Genomic DNA, 19,449 nt, shown 5'->3' on the forward strand with positions numbered 1-19,449 from the left:
CAAAAAGAAAAAAAAGCAAGCAAGCGTTGGAGAGATAGGCACGTCCCCTTGTAATAACTTAGACTAAATGTTCAAGATTCATATGCAACACATGGAGTTCAGAATCCTGCAAGGAGGAAGCAAGGCAACAAGCAGGATTGCAACTCTGGACTTCAGGAGAGAAAAMTTTGCCTCTTCAGAGAGCTACTTGGAGGAATCCCATGGGTAAGGGCCCTAGAAGGGGGGTTGGGGGGAATCCAAGAGAGCTACTTAATAGTCAAGCATCATTTTCTCCAAGCTCAGAAGTGGTGCATCTCTATGAGTAAGAAGTCCAGCAAAGGGGGCAGGAGACTATCATGGATGAGTAAAGAGCACCTGGCAAAACTCAGAGAGAAGACAAAAGTATACAGAATATGGAAAAAGGRGCAGGCCTCTTGGGAGGAATATAAGAGCACTGTCAGAACATGCAAGGATGCGATGAGGAAGGCTTAGGCCAATGTGGAATTAAATTCAGCAAGGGATGTCAGGGACAACAGGAAGAGATTCTTCAAATACATTTTCCCTAGTCTTCCTTTTGCTACTGATGTGGGCCTGCTGCTGAATGGGGTGGGTGCCCTGGCGATGAAGGATACAGAGAAGGCAGAGTTACTGAATGCCTTCTTTGCTTCAGTCTTTACTGCTAAGGCCAGCCCTCAGGAATCCCAGAGCCTGGAGACAAGAGAGAAARTCTGGAGAAAGGAAAWYTTTTCCTTGGTCGAGGAGGATCAGGTTAGAGATCCTTTAGGCAAACTTGACACCCATAAATCCACGGGAYACCCATGCATTGATGGGATGCACCCACGAGTGCTGAGSGATGTGGGGTGTTATTGCTAGGCCACTCTCCATCATCTTGTAAAGGTCATGGAGAACAGGAGAGGTGCCTGAGGACTGAAAGAAAGCCAATGACACTCTAGTCTTCAAAAAGGGCAAGAAGGATCCAGGAAATTACAGGCCAGTCAGCCTCACCTCCATCCCTGGAAAGATGAAACAGCTCATTCTGATTCTCATCTCTAAGTGTATGGAGGATAAGAAGGTGATCAGAAGTAGTCAGCATGGATTCACCAAGGGGAAATCMYGYTTAACCAATCTGATAGCCTTCTATGATGGCATGACTGGCTAGGTAGATGAGGGGAGAGCAGTGGATGTTGTGTACCTTGACTTCAGCAAGGYTTCTGACACTGTCTCCCATAACTGCCTCCTAGAAAAGCTCAGGAAGTGTGGGTTAGATGAGTGGACTGTGAGGTGGATTGAGAACTGGCTGAAAGGCAGAGCTCAGAGGGTTGTCATCAGTGGCGTGGAGTCCAGTTGGAGGCCTGTGGCTAGTGGCATCCTCTAGGGCTCAGTACTGGGTCCCATCCTCTTCAGCTTTTTCATCAATGACCTGGATGAGGGGACAGAGTGCCTCCTCWGCAAGTTKGCWGAYGMTACCAAGCTGGGAGGAGTGGCTGACACACCTGAGGGCTGTGCTGCCATTCAGAGAGACCTGGACAGGCTGGAGAGGTGGGCAGAGAGGAACTTCATGACATTCAAGCGCAGAGTCCTGCCCCCAGGGAGGAATAACTCCATGTACCACTGCAGGCTGGGGGCTGACCTTCTGGAGAGCAGCTCTGCAGAGAAGGACCTGGGAGTGCTGGTGGACAAAATTTTGAGCCAGCCATGTGCCCTTGTGGCCAAGAAGGCCAATGGTCTCCTGGCGTGCATTAGGAAGACTGTTGCCAGCAGGTCAAGGGAGGTGATCCTGCCCCTCTAACTCAGCCCTGGTGAGGCCTCATMTCGAGTRYTGTGTCCAGTTCTGGGCTCCCCAGAACGAGAGAGACATGGAGCTACTGGAGAGAGTCCAGCATAGGGCTACAAAGATGATTAGGGGACTGACGCATTTCTCTTATGAGGAAAAGCTGCAAGAGCTGGGCCTCTTCAGCCTGGGGAAGAGAAGACTGAGGGGGGATCTTATCAATGCATATAAGTAGCTGAAGGGAGGGTGTCAAGAGGAAGAGGCCAAATTCTTTTTAGTGATGCCAAGCAACAGGACAAGAAGCAATGAGCAAAAACTGAACCACAGGAAGTTCCACCTGAATATGAGGGGGAATTTCTTTACTGTGAGAATGACAGAGCACTGGCACAGGTTGCCCAGAGAGGTTGTGGAGTCTCCTTCCCTAGAGATAGTCGAAACCCACCTGGACACTATCCTATACGAAATGCTCTCGGTGATTGTGCTTGAGTAGGGGGGCTGGATTAGATGATCTCCAGACATCCCTTCCAACCTCAACCATTCTGTGAACTTGCAACCTCTGTGAGCACCATGTACACCAAGTTTGCATTCCCAGTGGAACTGCCCAAGCTGGGAGCCGGTATACACAAACTGCTTCTTGTAAACCTGAAAACACCCCCACTGTCCCACTCAAGATCCACTTGAATGGAGATAGATGGAAATGTGTGAAAGAATATCTAATAAATGTCATTACATCACCCTGGCACTCCCACTGCAACCACAACCATCTGTATTTAACGTTCTACAGCCCAAGACATGAAATTGTATAAAAAGGAATCAGTGCTGAAGCACTACCTAAGGTGAGCAATGATTCAACATTGATTCTGCCCACTCATCTTCCCACCTGTATGTCAACATTCTAAAAACCTTGTTTTAAGGCAGTGTCTCAACTTTATGTGAGTAAACACATCACAGTTGCAGCCAGGAGAATTACTTTAAAATAAACTCAATCTTCAGACTAACCCAGATGAATGCTTTGCCAACTTCTATCCACTCCCTCCCCTTTTTATTGCTTTCAGTTTTAAAGGGGCATTTTCCTTGCAGCACTTGTGCACCCTAGGGGAAAGCTTCAAGCAGTCTGTGGAGTTGCTTTCTATGTAATCAGATACATGTACGGCCTGAATAAGTAAGTGTTTCTGAGTAGGGGTTTTGTTTCTTGTGAGCGCCTCAACTCTGGCGTTTGCCTATTTTTACATTTTAAATTTTAATTTTAAATGYATTTAACCATAATGAACATTCACACACAGCCCTTACATTTATATGAAAAAAAAACCTCTGTTCTTTAAATTATGCACAAGTAGCTTTTCCAAAATGCTTAACACAGCCTCAGAATTTCCAAAAAACCTTTTCACTGGAGTTTCACAGCACTGTACTCCAGCATACTCAAAAYAGCACATTAGTTATCAGTTCTCTAGGACACAGTGTCACTTCTCTTTTGGAGAAATGAGATTTTCCCTCTYCACATCCTAGTGATAGTAAGGTTCCCTGCAGCCTAGGCGTACCAGCTATGCAAAGCACGCAGAGCACTCTAGGCTAAAGGTAGGCGCTTTGGTCTCAACATGACACATAAACGCTATTACAGCAGAGCTGCATGGGTATCCCATGGGAATTTGGGACAGCCTGTCAGATGACAAAGACTATCCTCTCACTTAAAATTTTTCACATTTGATTAGTTACACCTTTGAACAGCTGACTTCATTTTAATTCTATTTTAAGTCTTCTGGACTCTAGGCAGAAGATGACAACTAAAATCTGATCACCTCCTGCGTACCCCTCTGAAGCAACAGACCCAGCCTGTCTTTACTCATTCACACAAAGGCATTTCAGTTCAACAGGATCATCTGCTTCTCCTCATCCATCTTGTGACTCTATCTTTTGAGCGTGAAGTTGCCTCAAATTCCAAGAAAACAGAAGTTTATAAAAATGGCTTTTCCAGTTTGGGCTGAACAGTTTCAGCCAGGTGCTTTTCTTCAGGAAGATTTGACTTGTGTTCTAAAAGAAACTTAAGCCCGGGTTACTGAGCCAGCTACATCCCCACCCCAAAATTGCCAGAAGAAAGAGAAACGTAACCGCAGAAGTTGCTCTGCGTCTTCAGCCTGCTGAGCAAGATTCCTTTTTGTGTGTCCAACCTATTTTTCTAAGGGTAGTTCCGCATTCTCAGCTATATTAAGATCTGTTGTTCCTTTAAGAAAAAAAAAGAAATTCATCTCACCTCCCAGGTTCCAACATAAAGACAGTACTTAAAAATAGAGTTTTATCAAGTCCAAGCACTTAAACATGAGTCAAACCCTCAAAAGTTGGGGAGATTTTATTTAAAATGGAGATTTCTAAAAGGATTAGAAACCTACTCGAGTCATTTTGCTTGCTCGGCAGTTAAGCCTTTAGTCTGTATCTGAATCATATTTCTAGGCTTTTTTCTCTGACCAACAAAGCCAGACTTTGGCGCTTTTCTTTTTTTGAAATGAAAGCCRAGAATCTCACTAAGATAAATGGCTCCACAACAGTGTGATTTGAGTTAAAACACYAAACAGCATAAAACCTGAGCTAGCAAGGGCTTGAGCACCCTGCTAAAATTCATCCCAAAGTGCTACAAATGCTCCTCCACCTAGTAAGTCTCCCAACACTATATTCAGTTTCCTGAAGCCTTTGGGGTAGATAAGCAGCAACACAGCTTTACACAAAAGGAAGAAGTAGAAGGATTGCCGTAACTCCGCTGAGATCATCATGGAAGTCAGCAAGGGAAGAACCCAGACCCGGACCTCATAACTTCCTGCTCCAAGCTTTAACCATCCAACCACTCATACCCCTCCACTCAAAACTCAAAAGAGAAACACTGTGCTTACATTCAAATCTACAAGAAACCATCTTTAATTTTAATAATGAAGAAGAAATTAATCCAGCAGCTCTGYTGTATGCCCTCAAGGAAGGGCAGCAGAGACAGCCAACTTCTTTCCACACAGTACCTTTTTCTAACAAGCTCTGCCTTTCAAACAAACCAGGAAAAACAGGCATAATTAAAGGGCAATCAAAGCGCTGCAGGAACCTCGCTGTCAGCGAGATGAAAGATGCCTTTTTTAAATGAAGGCTTACAAACCCAGATCTCGCCTTCTTAGATTATCTTGGACGCCATGCTCTTTTGTCACGCAAAGAGCACGAACAATTTTAATGTAGTCCAAAGGCTATATATGCAGAAGCTTTAGATGAAACATCACCTTGTACAGGCTCTTCTTAYTCCCTGAAAAGCAGCATTAAAAAGCAACTATATGTAGGGACACATCAGCAATATCTGCGRTGGCCACAAGCAATGCCAAGGAACTCTGATGGGTATTAGCACACTGTATTTCAAAGCTTTGGCCAGTCCCTGTCAAACAGATGCACAAGGAAGACCTGAAGTAGAGGCCACTTAACAGATTGCCCTGTTATGCAGTTCTTGAAAATCCTTCTGCACTGCTGTGATAAGACCCCACACAGATGGCCTTTGGGACTATTTGAGTCCAACCATCTTCTCCTCATGGCTTTATTTTCAACAGAATACAGCTAAATTGAATTCACCTCCTTCCATATATGCTCCATTGTATTTTTACACCCAAAAGACAAAGACACTACTCCATAATACAAGTATGTTTCCTATTTAGATAAAGTTTCAGCTCTTTTCTAGCACTTCCAAGTACACAAAAAGTTCCTCATTTTGATGTTATAGTTAGCTTAAAATTGTCAGGATGCTTTTAATTTTGAATTGTTGTGTTTGGATAGAACATGACATTTGGAGTTCACAGTTTAATCTGTTCCTGGCTGGTGTGTTGTGATGAACTTCTTTTTAAAGAATGCAGTTGGATGTTGTTTTTCTTGACCTTGCCTAAGTAATTTCAACATTCTGCCCAAGACACAATAGGCAAAGGGAGTCCTGTGCACCCTGGGACCATTCTGTAACACATGGACCCAATCACATCCTCTGGACAGATTACCACACACATATCCTACTCTGAGCCAACCTGGGGCCTCACACAACGAGAGCCATTGGATCTCTGCTGCACTTCCCTTTGCCCTCCCTAAGGGCAGCAAGTTCATGTCTGTGGTCTCTAGCTGGGAAAGGTAGCAGTCCCTGTGTACAGCTGAATTTATATATGCTTTTTTCTCCCCCAATTTTTGCAGGACATAAGGAGCCTCTAAACTGAGCCAAATTAAAGTGGAGCCATTAATGCTTATCTACCAGATTAAAAACTAAGGGGAAAGGATCCAGGCCTAAGAGTCCACATATGGACTAGAAGACTCAACACAACTGCTCCTCTTCCTGCACCGATTCCCTCAGAGGATGGAGACATGCACTGTCAAACATGACAGAGGTAGAAGCTAGACAGCTATCACCACCATGCCACAACCACCACCTGTCAAAATGCAGCTGAGCTGCCAAGAGGAATTCTGGGAATGTTAATGTAAAGCCTGACAGTCGCCAGTCTCCCGCAAACACATGCTGTTCAGAGGTATGCCACCATTCGGTTACAGCCTTACTCGCTGGCTAGTTGAAGGAGTAGCTCCAGGCCCAAATTCCACAACAACTCATTTATCTGCCATCCACTACAGAAAAAATTATCCAGAAGCTCAATGGTTATTTGAATGCTGCTGGCCCAAAGCATGTGGTTCGGTCTAAAAGCTTTGACGAATATAAACATAAAATGGAAAACTAAAGGATCCTCTCTAAAGATATACCCACATGGATGCACACAAGATAGGCCTTAACATGCTTTTGTCTGTGCTGCAAGCTGGCTGGATGCAAATCATCTCTCACCCAAAAGCCTTATAAAATTGTATCAGTGCCGCTCCAAGCCCTTCTGAGAGGCAGAGCTGTCAGCTTGGGTACTGCATTGTGCTAACATAAGTATTGGCTTCCAGGATCAGAGCTGGGGCGCAGCCAGGCAGCTTGGAGTGCAGGCAAGGCAAGCACAGGTTTGCCTGCACACATCCACAAAGGCATGTCCTAAGAAAGCACTGCTGGGAACACAGTTCTGTCTTAAAAAAGAGCCTGGTAGAGATCACCTGAGAGGTTGCTAATCATACTGCTCTCACGTTTATTTCTTCACCTCCCACATGCACTGCAGATTTTGCATCAGCGGGAGGTAAGACAGGAAACAGATAAAAATTGGGCAACTTACACACCTGTGGGCTCCCTAGCCACCTCCTGCCTTCAGGGTCGGACACTCCAAATAAGGCTTGTCTGGCAGATCTTGATAGGGCTGCATCCATTCCAGCTCTGCTCTGGGGGAGCTGAACACCATCCTGCTCGGAGTCTGAGGAATTAGTTTGCATTTAAACCTCCAAAAACACATTGCGGGTTCTACACCACACCAAGGAATGTGGAGTGGAAAATACTACCAATTCCCAGATAAAAGAACATCCTTGTAGCAAGTTTACTCCATCAACAAAACAAATATGAATGGTAATGAAAGGAAAATATATATTCCTGCTCACAGCAGAGCAACACAGATGATTATTCCAACATGTTCTGAGGCAAGGGAAGACGTGAATATCTCTGTTCACAACACGTGGGAAACACAGCGACAGAAGTTCCCATTCCTAACAATGCTTTCTCCCCATCCCATGCTCTGAAAAGCTAAAAATGCAAACCAGGTATCAGCTTTTGTCAGTTTGGTTTGAAGACAGTAAAAGCCAAAGGCTAGCAAAAAAGCAGCAACGTGGAAAAGGAGTTTTGAAAGACTTAAGCGTACAAGGGCACAAGAAGTGTCTGAAATGGAAGTTTTGATATCAGGCTTGAGAGGAATCGAGGGGAGGAAAAAAAATCACCCAGTTTTCCCCACAGAAAAYATAACTTTAGAAAGATACTCTTTTTGTTTCTGTTTTAAGAATTATGCTACAAATTCTGCAGTTGACTGGAAGACCAAAAGGATGATGTGGTTTGGGACATCAAGTCCTGAGGAAAAAAAAAATCACTTTAGCTGAGAAAACTGCTTCTAATTTGCAACATTTAAAAGCAAGGACAACATATGCTTGTTCTTAGAAAATCCAATAAAACAAAAGGGTCTGTATTAGAGGCACGTAAGCAATACTTGCTTCGACTTTCCTATGTCACTACTCCAAATGTTATACTCACTTGTGCCTCAAAGTACTTGTGGTCTGCAGCCTTGGCTTCAAACCAGTATCTTTTAAGTATGTTTGACTCATCACATTTCATAGTTTCATTTCCAACTAACCAAACCTGTACCTCCTTAATGCTGCAAAGGTGGCAACACCTTATTTAATGAGACATATGACTGCTGGTTCATTACAATGGCATCCATATAAATACATGCAGTATTCATCAATCAAAAGTTAAAATTCTTCCTACAGTTAACACCAAACACAGTTTATGCTAGAATAGTATCTTTAAATCAGTGCTGTACAGCCCATTCTCACTTCAAGTTATAGGAAGAGATACACCCTCTCTAAAAATTGAGCTCATCTAAATGACAAAATCCTGCCTAAGAACTGCAGTCAGTATGCATGAGAATCTGCCAAAAGACCACCCTCACTGGGCAATCTGCTATTTCAAAAGACTAACCCAAATTAGCCTAAAATTACCTTAATACCGGACTGTTCCATCTTTCTTGGACCCCCCCCCCCAAAAAAAAAGGGGGGGTCACAGCACATTCTTTTCAGTAGAAAGAGCAAAAGGCTTTACCACAAGGTTCTCCATCTCTAAATACCAGTGTTACACTATCACTACATGTCCCTTTTGAGTAGGGTAGAAAGGGTCTTTTCACATATAGCATCTGGTTTCCAACATTTTATTTTATTTTATTTTGAGTGAAGAAGTGGGAAGACAATAGAGCCCTTAATGTGCAATGACATCAGCTTTGCTACAGTTCCACCAGTCAGCCTAACGTCAATGAGAGAGGCGCGACAGGAGGACCATGACTCAGAGGCAACCCAGGAATAAGCATGGAAGCAGTGCTCTAAAACAACAGAAGGGTCTTTGCATTGTCAAAATTGCACAACCTGCTGAAGAGGCATCTGTAATCACGGTAAAGATGACTTTTTTTAAAAAAAAAAACTGTCCTGCACAGTTTTTTTCTGCCTGGTTATGCCTCTCCTAATCTTCAACTGAAGAGATAAGGAGTAGCTGCTGCCTAATACATGTAACTAGCACCTGCCAGCCACTTATGAAGAAGGGACACCAGCACCAGAAAAAATCATCCTGTACCTACCCAACTTCATTTAGAACCACTCCTAGGTGAACATATAAGCCTTCCTGCCCTCTTGTCTGGCATAAAAACGTGCTGGCTTGCCTTATTCAGACAAGTTGGCCCCAGCTAAACCAGGGTCCCACAAGGCAGGAGCTCAAGATAGGATTTGAGCAAAGCTGGATCCAGCAAAGCCAGTTATTCCTGGGGAAACTGATCTGTCCAGATTGTTCAACTCTCACTGATCTAAGAGCAGGTCATGTCCCCAGGCCAAAGTTAAGGGATATAGAATTTGCTTCAGAACCTAACCAGTAAAACAATAGAGGTAACAGGACAACGGCCAACATTATGAATAGAGTAGCAGGCAACACTTAGGTTGACGCGCATGTTTACTGAGCACATAGTGGCAATATTAATTAAACAAATTTATGGGTGCTCACCGAAAGCAGGAAAACCAGTCATGCTGTACAGAACCAGTAAAAGATGGCTCTCAGTCTCAAAAACTCATGACCTGAGCCTACAAAATGCTTCTCCCAATTAACATATGGGGATCAAAGGCACAAACAGGGCCCACAAGGAGAACTTAGGCAACTGACTTTAAAGATGGTCAAGCCTACTACAGTTGATGAGGAGAGGCAGGCACTTCCAGAGAGAGCTCCCACTACAGCTACAGACTCCCCATCTCTACTGGAAATGGTAGAAGCCAAAGATGAGCTTAGGTTCAGACATCTAGAAGTTGTTAGTAGGAAAAAAAAATCCTACCTCAACTGTTTGCCCAACATGGCAGAAGGTTGGGACASAGTGAGAAACTGTTTGAAGCCTCCACAAGCCTCAGGGTAACTCCAGCATTACCTGTTGCATGCAAGTGAGTGCATCAGCTACACATCTTTTTCAGACTTACCAGATCATGCTCGCACCCAGCTAGCACTCCTCCTGAGTAGTTGCACTCACTTTCCTAAATACCCAACTCAACAATTCACCAGTTTACCACCTCCCCCTTCCTCCTCACAAATCATAATTCTCTCCTACCCAAATCTTCCCCTTTAACCTGGTCCCTCAAGTGATAGAGGCAGACCTCATCTCTTAGCACGGACCCCTTTAAGCCCATAAGAATCATTACTTCCCCACCCTGCAGCATCTCCTTTCAATCTGCCTACCTCATCATCAGGAGCAACACTTAGAGGCAGTCTTCCCCTCTGCCACATCTGGCCTTCTTCTCCACCCTCAGTTCCCTTCATGGCCCCAGAACAAGCAGCATTTAGGCACTGAGCACTTTTCCAGCTTGAACATACTCTTGCAGAGCTCAGAGAATACTTAATCCACCACTCTCATAAGGTGGCCACCTCTAACAACTCCTGTGTTGTCTTAAAGGAACAGAAGAGGGCAGAGAGGAGCTGCAGGGAAGTACACACTATTTTCTCTAAATCCCACAGGCACTGTGCAATCCTAGACTGAGAAACGCCTGCTGTGCATGCATTACTCATTTTTATGCTTATGTACTCACAAATAATGCACAGACATAGCCAGTTGCATGATGACTCCATTCACTCAGAGTAAGACCTGCCCGCTGTATCCTGTACAGACAAAAAACATCCTAGAATTGCGCTCAGCTCTGCCAGCTGAATACAGCTGGGAGATACTGATGGTCAAGGGGGGCTCAACTTCCTCCTTTCCCTCCCCAACTCTACAAAAAATATTTTTTAAAAATTTTAAAAATTATATATTATATACATACATATTATATAATATATATATATCTGTGAAGTTTCCCTTTGCTGCATTGGGCTCCATAAATAACAACACCTGAAAAGAGTATTTTTTTCCACCAGAAATTGTATTTTATCAAATCCCCAAAGTGTCCCAACTGGCTGGCAAAGCATTCCCTCAGGCAGATTACATCCTTCAGAGCTGACAAAGCAGAGGTCCAGTACTCCCAAACACCCCCACAACAAGGGCTAGTACAAGAAAGGCAGGCAAATATTTATAATACATTGGTACCAGAGCTGCTAGGAGCAACTTCTTGTGATAATATGCTATTTTTTCCTTTAAGACATTTGACACACATCCAGAGCCCTGGGTGCCTAAAGGACTAATTACATCAGAAATACAGACGCTGAGACTCATCATCTCCCATTTCACACCATTATATTATGCTGCACAGGACAATCATTACCACAGCAAACGGAATCAAAGAAAGAGGGAAAGAAGAGAACCAGCAGCTCCAAAAGAATCCTTCAGCTCTGGTCCTGTTAACACTAGGGCTGGGAAAGCAAGTTTCTGATAATCAGTACTTGCTGGCTGGCTAAATATATAGTCTGTGCAACACTGCTGCTGCTATTAAACATAACACTACCTTTATTACTGAGTAGAACTTTTTATAGTATCAGAAACCCAGCTCTCCCTTTATTCCCTGTGAGGGAGAGGGAGAGAAYGCAAAGTAAATAAACCACGCAATAAAAACTGTTGGAATTGGCTCTGGCATCTCCTGATAAGATCATAGGGATTGAGAAAGATTGCAGCTTTGCTGATGAAAAATCTAATCACTGACAAATGCATTCACGCAGAGGAAAAAAATAACTAACTTAAATGGACATTTAAACACACAAAGAACTTGCTACAAATGACAATTCTTCAAACACTGAAGTCTAGAGTGTTTTTTTCTTAATATGGTTCTGATACCAGGAGCCAAGTCTTGTACCTGAGTACCAAGAATGCATCTTGGCAGCTTAATAAAACCCAATACTCGAAGCATGTGGATCTCAGAGTGAATCTGGAGGTAGTTTTGTCTAGGGCCACAAAACCAGTACATGTCATGTTTTCCTGCACTGTCTCATCCCATACAGCTCGGTCTTGACCCAAGATACCACTTTGAAAGTCTTTGAACATTTTCAGGTTGCTACTGGCAATTTTGCTGTGGACTGCAACCTCCAAGACCGCTCATTCAGGTGACTGTAGAGCACCTGGGCAATAACCAGCTCTATCAGCTTCATACAGATACATGCAGGTTGGCTAGCCATTTCCTCAAGAACCTTCTCAAATGGTTTGGTTCATCTTTTGACAGTCCTAGATAAATACTGCTTGCTCCCCTCAAATCAGCCTCTCTGCCTTTACACGCCAAAGACAGCACAGAGGGGCTGTCAAACAATTCAGTCCTCCAGCCCCAGAAGAGGTTCTCAACCTTTAGCATCTTTTGTCTGCTTTTTGCCTGCTTACTTGCTGTGACTGTCTGGAGAGGTAAACAGAGAGTGACTCTAGGCTCTGTCACCTGGTCATGAGATGGGAGGCAGCTTTCCTTGGGGGCAGCCACTGGCTTCTCAACAACAGCTCTCAGTTCTGCTCCTTTCTTAGAGGCCTGTCCCCACTGTGCAGGATGGCTGAGCCAGCAGAGAGGCAACTGCTGAGCTGTCAGAGTTTCCAGCTCCTTAGGGACCCATAATCATTGCTGTCTCTGAAAATAGACATCCCTATGTCCAAGTCCAAGGTGCTTTTGAGCACCTCACAAACACAGACTACCCAAGCTATTCAGACAGAACAACCTTAGCCTGATTTTGCAGTTAGGTAACATTCTGGGAACACACACTGCATCCTTTTGACAGTCTCTCTGAAACCTCATCTGTTTTTTGAGGCATGAAGCACTTTGTACGAACAAAGGTCAGCCTTTTAACATGCTTCAGCAGGTAAAGTCCTCCTGCCATCATCCTTAGCCTGACTCAAGTCAAATCCAAGTACCAAGTCTCGTGAARGGGGAAGCCTGGCATCCAATACCAGTCCCACAAGTTACACTGCACATACTGCAGGGCAGCACTTCCTCTAGTCAGCAGTACATGCAGTTCCTCACTGCTGTCTGTCACGTACCCCAAACTTCTTCCACAGAGTTGAAATTTGGGAGACTACCCATTACCAATGTCCATGCAACCTCCTCTTGTCTCTTTTCTCCAATGCTCTTCGTGATGACAGTGAGCTCTGTGCAGGGATACCATCCCTCATGCCTCCTATAGAGAACTGTGGCACACAGAGCTGTAGTGAAGCACTTTTGCAAAAGGATCAAATCAGAGTTCACCAGGGTGCTGGTCTGACTGAAACAGGTTACCATATGCTGGGATCCATGGTTTCAGCAACACATTCTTTGGCAGCTCAACAGCAGCAGCTACTCCCTCTTCTGCTTAATACAATCCCATTGCCACAGTCTCACCTCCTGAGAAACTGCACCCCCCTGCCACCTCCTGCTGGATTACTCCAAGAGACTGTGCTAACTGACAAGCCCAACTACACTCAGTCACACCTTCAGCACCAGCTCATCACTGCTCTGGGAAATGTTTGGCACTTCCTTTTGTCAGTGCTTGTCTGTCAGGCAGACAATTCTGCCGAGAATCTTAAAGCAGTTGCAAAGCTCTCCACAGTTGCACATGCAAACCCTCTTAAGAAATAGCCAAAAGGTTTTACYTAATACAAGAGTGTAAACAAACTTGTTACATGCTAATCACCAGGTAGGCCACACACCCTTCCCCTCCTCCCCTCATCTACTGAAAGGACAGGAAATATGATTGTGGTCACATACCTTTGCTTCCTCATTGATGTCCCAAGTGAAGGATATGGCATTGTACGCAATCTCCTCAATGTTACTGATGGTGTTGAAGCTCTCCTTGTAATCAGCTATCAGAAAGAAGAGATGAGGGAGAGGAAGAGACAATACTATCCAACTTCTTAATCATACAAAGCAGCTAGCTAACAATGCAACTCCTCTTCAACCCCTCAGAGAGGAAGAAGCTGAATTATTTTAGGAGTGGATCATTTAAAAAGGTCAGGAATGGTTCTCGCACAAAAAAAAAGAAAACACAAAGAAACAAAAAGAAAAAACAAGGAGAGAGATGAAAATGAGGGACTCAAACTAGAAGGGCAGACATCCCAGGTATTGCACATCTCTGTGCCATACCTCGCTATGCGTGGAAACTCTATCCTGTACAGCAAGGGTATAAGCTTGCAATAAAACTCCTTCAGTAACAAACAAAGATTTGCATGCGCGTCTACTTTAAGTGCCAAGTGATTAATCCCTGCTTTTATTCACAGAAGGAAGGGACTAGGAGTACAACCCAGTCTTCAGCCAGAGAAGTCTGGAAGCTAGCCAGCCACAGTCTTGTCTGGAGGCAAGTGGAAATTTGTAGTGATTTTTTTTTTTTTTAAGCGAACCGAAGACCGGTTTTGAGCAAAGCTGTAGGAAGGAGGATAATTAGTATCGAGGTATTTCTATGAGGATCTTGTCCTTTGAAGAAACACAATGCTCAAGACAGCCACAGAATCTAAGCTGCAATTTACCTACAACCACCAAGATATTCCAAAGCAATAATGAATTGTAATTCCAGTGCAAGACCCTAAACTCAGCTTATTCATCAGGTAAACAAAACCCTCCAAAAACAAGTTCCTTTAAGGAGTCCTAAAAGCTACATTACCTCAGAGCAATCAAAAGCTCTCTCTGGGCTTTCAAGCAAAGCTATAGACAGCACAGAGCATGATTGAAAGGATACTTAAAATAACAAAGCATCAGCAGAAAGTCAAACCTGGCCAAGGAATTAGGTTCAGGGTTTGACATCAGCAATCAAAACATTTCTTACCTATGTCAATGCATCTTTGTTTGGCTGTGTGCTGCCTCGAGTGCCAGTATTTCCAGTGCCTGAGCTGATCTTCTCTGGTTTTGTCTTCAGCAAACACTACCATGATAACACTCTAAATGAAGAAGGTGAGAAGGTAAGAGGTTAAAAAAAGAGAAAAAGGCCACAAACTGCATTTGTTTTGGAAGTTCTGCTTGGCATCAGAAAGCATTAGGCTTTTGAACTTAACAAACCCCAGGACACCTGGCTGCAGAACAGGAAGGCAGACAACACTGCTTTCTGGGTCATAAACAGGAGGGGAGTTCTGCTCATCTCTAAGTGGAGTTCAAGAACTTCATTCCAGGTGTTGCATCATCTTTACACAAGTGCTGACACCACATCTTAACTGAGCCAGGATGGGTTGGTCTGAAAGTAGGTGGACAGCAAAGGAACGAACACTGACGTAACAGCGTGGGTTAGCTGGCTTTAGTGCTGGTGCTATGGTTTAGGTTACTGCGCTTTGGGGGATTTAAGGCTACCAGTACACACACACACACACACACACACACACACATCCTCTTTCCCAAGAAGCCATGAAAGCTGCCACTCACTCGGACTTTACTGATAGGGTGATGGATTCCTTCACTGCTGCTGACTTCTTTCAGTGTGATTGGGTAAAATTGACCCTTATTTAGGTAAGTCATCGTGCTGTCCCCAGGCTTCTGTCGGAGAGACTTGGAGGCTTCCAGAGTGTACTCAAAGTTATTCCTACAAAGCAAAGAGGGCAGTGATTCCTAAGGCATTTTCCTGGAAAGCCGATTAAATGATCTACATTTAATTTGGAGAAATTCCAAAGTTGTTGACTCACTAAGCCTTCAAAGGTGAGGAAGTGGGAAAACAGGATGAGCCCCTTTTTCAACTATTCCCTTCATGAATGAACATTTAAGAGAAGTTCTTGGCAAGCTAAATCCCAAGACCTATCAGCAGGCAAGACTGGAAGCTCCCTATTCAGAACATGCCACTTTCTTTTAATAGAAAAGTATATTAGCAATTAAATTAAATACACAAGTTAATAAGCTACGGTCTTCTCCTCCCTCTTATTCAACTGGAGCTAACCAAAAAACCTGCTTATCCTCTCCCCTAGAGCTCATATACAAATTTTATGCATTCTATTTTTGCTTCTATGCTGCAGATTTCCAACAGGAAAACAGCAAGGCTAGTAGACAAGGGAGTATGAGACAGTTGGAAGTCAGCTCAAAGAGACTTCTGCAGACAGAACTGAGAGACAGCACTGCATCTTCCTCCAGGACACGAGGTTTAACCTTGTAGAGGGCTATAAGGATAGCAGCTAAAGTGGGGTACTATTTCCAATCAGGTATTTTTCCTTAAAAACATAGGTAGAATTTTCAACTATGAAGAGCACCTACAAGCCAAATTCAAATGAGCAGACACTGCTGTGCTCTGAGATCCACAGCCTCACAGAGATTCAGTGCAGAAGGGAGTAAATTTTACTGCTTACTTAYGAAGAAGCCCGCTACAGAGAATAAGAGAATATGGTCCCTCAGAAGCTTAAAGCATTACCCAGAAATGCTGTCAAAAACATAATCTTCTGAATTCATGTTGGCCATCCGGAGATTCAATTCAGCAGGAAAGAAAACCTGGGACAGACACAAAACACCACAAGAATTAACACAGCAGTAACAAGAAAAGTCAAGATTAAACAGATACTTGTTACCACAGAACTTCTGGCAGGCAAACTGATCATCAGATAACAACTGATTCTGGTTCGGTACAAAAAGGACACTTGAGCAGGGCTTTAATAAAAAACTGTTGGGTGTCAACTCTGTATATCTCACAATCTTTATGAGCCAGCTTATGGCAATATTTAAAGCTTTCCCAAACCTCAAAGAAGAGGTATAGTTACATAGTTCCCCAATGTCTGGCTTAAAATTCAAAAAATGGTTACTCTGTTATTTTCAGTTGATACCATAAAATAAAAGCAAGGAGCCTCACCCAGGTTTAACTCTTATCTAAGCCCCTAAATAAAGTGATTTTTTCACCTGACACACAGCACACCTACAAACTAACTGGTTGCAAGGAAGCTAACAAACCTAGTCATTTTTAGATGCTTTAGGTGCCTGCAAAGGTATATTGCAGAGTGCTGAACTCCTGCAAAACCTAGCTTGGTGTAATGGATCAAAATAATTATTTCCRTACACTGTCAAGTTAAAAGCTCTGTTACTGGCACAACTAGTCACTTACTTCTAATAATTTCATGTTATATAGGTTTTATCTAGTAAGTTATACTTCTGCACCTTTCTGAAAAAGGTTTTCTATTTCTAATTCACTGGGCAGATTTCAGGCCTATATAAGAATGGATCTGTATCTCTCTATCCGGACTAAAACATGCACAGAAGTGCACAGCGACTGTCTCTCTTGGTACCTCTTGTACTCCTTCCTTAAAAGTCTCCGAGAAGGTGGAGTCTGGCGTTCGTCTCTGTGAATTCTGAGGCTGAGCGTTGGAATTGAACTGGTCAGGATTGAGATTCCTGTCAAACACCACCACCCGCTCAGGGGGCTCAGGATGGTAAATGCTTGGAGGGATGCCCACTGCGAAGCCATGGGGCTGAGTCTCCGTTTTGATGGAATGAGTGGGCATCGTTGCAATTGAAACTGTGACAGTTGTGTCGGGGGTCGTCAGGTGACCTCTCTTGTCCATGCCCATCTGGGGCGTGTGCGGAAGGACAATATTGAAAGGCACATTTTTCAGAACCTGGACTCTGTTTTCTCCAGTGGAAATTAGTGATTGTTCTGTCACATTTGGGATGCTGTTCCTTCAAAGCACAAGGAGAAAAACATATAAGTTAAACAGTTTAGTTTTTGATTAAAAAAGAACTAGAAATTCTTCTCAGCATTTTGGATAAAGTGAGCTGACACCAACTCCTTCACTTGTGAGAACCAGCTCTATCTCAACCAAAAAGTAAGGTACTCATTCAAACAAGCACCTATTGTTAAGGGCCCCGTAGCAGAGATGAATCACCCTGGAGCAGACCTAAATACTAACAGCCCACGATTCTGACTGCCTGGTAAACAGCAGTCTGATGCCCTTTTTGCCAACCAGCACCACAGGCAGACTCACACTTGGCTCCCTGTGACTGCTTTTTTGTGGACAGAGAACAATGTCACTTCCTTTCTGTGCAAGGACTAAGTGCCACCTGGGAAGTGCTAACGAGGAAATTATATACATATCCCCCCAAGAAAAGACACATTGAGACTCCCTGGAGTGGACTGCATAACTTCACTCTCTACTCTACCACACTCATTTCTGTCAGGATGACACATCTGTGGCTACACTGACCTAATAGCTAATAGCCACTAAAAGATTCAGCCCTCCTTCCCTCCCAATAAGGAGATCCTGCCCTCTCCTTTGTACCAATTCTGACACTCCCCTGACCCCTTGGCAAGCTGGTTCAGCTTGTTCAACTAGCAGGAAACTAGTCAATTTTTTTTTCCTGCTGGGTTATGGGTCAGTGAAAGACCAGAGCTGGTGCAAGCGGGAGCAGCAGAAACACACAGCTGGGAACAAGACTGCTCCTCTCAACATGTCATTTGATCAGTTTACCCAGACCACAAAACCTCATCCTGAGTCCTTAAGATGCTCCAATCTGTCCAGAGGAACAGGAAAAGGATGCCTTGAATGGACCTCACATTTGTAGTATTTACTTAATCAATATCTTTTGTTGCTTGAGGGGCATGAAAGAGGGAGGGCAGGAGGTAAGGCGGGGAAAAAAAAAGAGAGAGAGTTCCCAGACAGAAGTCCACAAAAGATACAAAAACAAAACTAAAGTCACAAGCACTTTGAAGTCTTTCTGTACTAGCCCTTGCATGAAGGAGTAACCTGCTGTTGTGTGAGAATAAGGAGAAGAGTGCTGAGCAACTGAGGCAACCACATGCAAAAATCAAAGGGTCACCAACCTCTGCATGTCTTGTGAAAGGCTGTCTGTGTTTCTAGACTGCACTAAAGGTGAAAGAGGGCGGCTTTGGCTAGGCCAGCCATCTGACACAAAGAAASAGAAAGCATACAGATAGAGATGAGAAGCAATCTGTGTGCCTCAGCTCTCCACATCACACCTCAATCCTTCTCCTGTTCCTTGGGCAGTACAGGAATGTGGGGCAAAGTAAAAGCAAACAATTTCTCTCTTTCACCATGACAGCAGTGCAGTAAAAGTTACTTCTCCTCAGTAGCTTTGGTGGTCTCAAAGGGAAGGGAAATAAGCAGACATACAATAATAAAAAACTAATACCTTTTGCTGTGATCTTGGTCAGCATGTTCTACCTCTGGTTTAGCTGTTGAAGCTCTCCTCTCCCTTGGAACCTGGGAAATATAAGACATGCTATAATTGTATTCTTCTACCTATACAAAAAGCAGAAAGTTAGCTCCTTATAACACAGCCATTAGAGCTCTTTTACCTATTTGGTCAAATTAAGAATCTGATACCAGTAATAATACTTGACTGATGTTAATGCTCCTGTTGCTTTGGGATGCCAGGCTTGTCCTTCAGGCTGCTCAGAAGATCCTATAGCAACCAACCTAGCCAGCTGCACAAGGCTTGGACTCCTGCCAGCAATAGACAGTGCTAAAATTGGTGTGGCCAACAGGACTTCTTAAGCTGAAGTGTCAGCATCCGAATGAGCAGGATCAGAAGATCTCCAGAGGTTCAAACTAGTTGCTTAGATTTTTCTTTTTGAAAACAAATCAGGTTCAGTTGACTGGATGAGCTCACAGCTTGTGACAGGAAACTGTTTCATATCTCTGGAGAGTAAAGCCCCTTTTTCTGTAAAGGGATTCTGTAGATCATTTTCTCTAAGACTACTCAAGACTTCCTCCTCCTGTCCCCCCCCC

General features: G+C 43.8%; 1 protein-coding gene across 1 annotated transcript in view; it reads right to left on the bottom strand.

Moving 5' to 3' along the window:
• Nucleotides 1–19,449, bottom strand: part of GRHL1 (grainyhead like transcription factor 1) — a 47,276-nt gene that overhangs the window by 21,454 nt on the left and 6,373 nt on the right. Inside the window, exons 3-8 of the mRNA XM_085309716.1 lie at nt 18,851–18,921; nt 16,990–17,380; nt 16,128–16,204; nt 15,158–15,314; nt 14,571–14,682; nt 13,520–13,614 (exon numbers count right to left, since the gene is read on the bottom strand). Of these exons, the coding sequence (XP_085165842.1) occupies nt 13,520–13,614; nt 14,571–14,682; nt 15,158–15,314; nt 16,128–16,204; nt 16,990–17,380; nt 18,851–18,921 (903 nt within the window). The remainder of the gene's footprint in view (nt 1–13,519; nt 13,615–14,570; nt 14,683–15,157; nt 15,315–16,127; nt 16,205–16,989; nt 17,381–18,850; nt 18,922–19,449) is intronic.

The sequence above is a fragment of the Rhea americana genome, unplaced genomic scaffold (assembly GCF_003343005.1).
Source record: "Rhea americana isolate MKP2758 unplaced genomic scaffold, rheAme1 scaffold_300, whole genome shotgun sequence".
NCBI lineage: Eukaryota > Metazoa > Chordata > Aves > Rheiformes > Rheidae > Rhea > Rhea americana.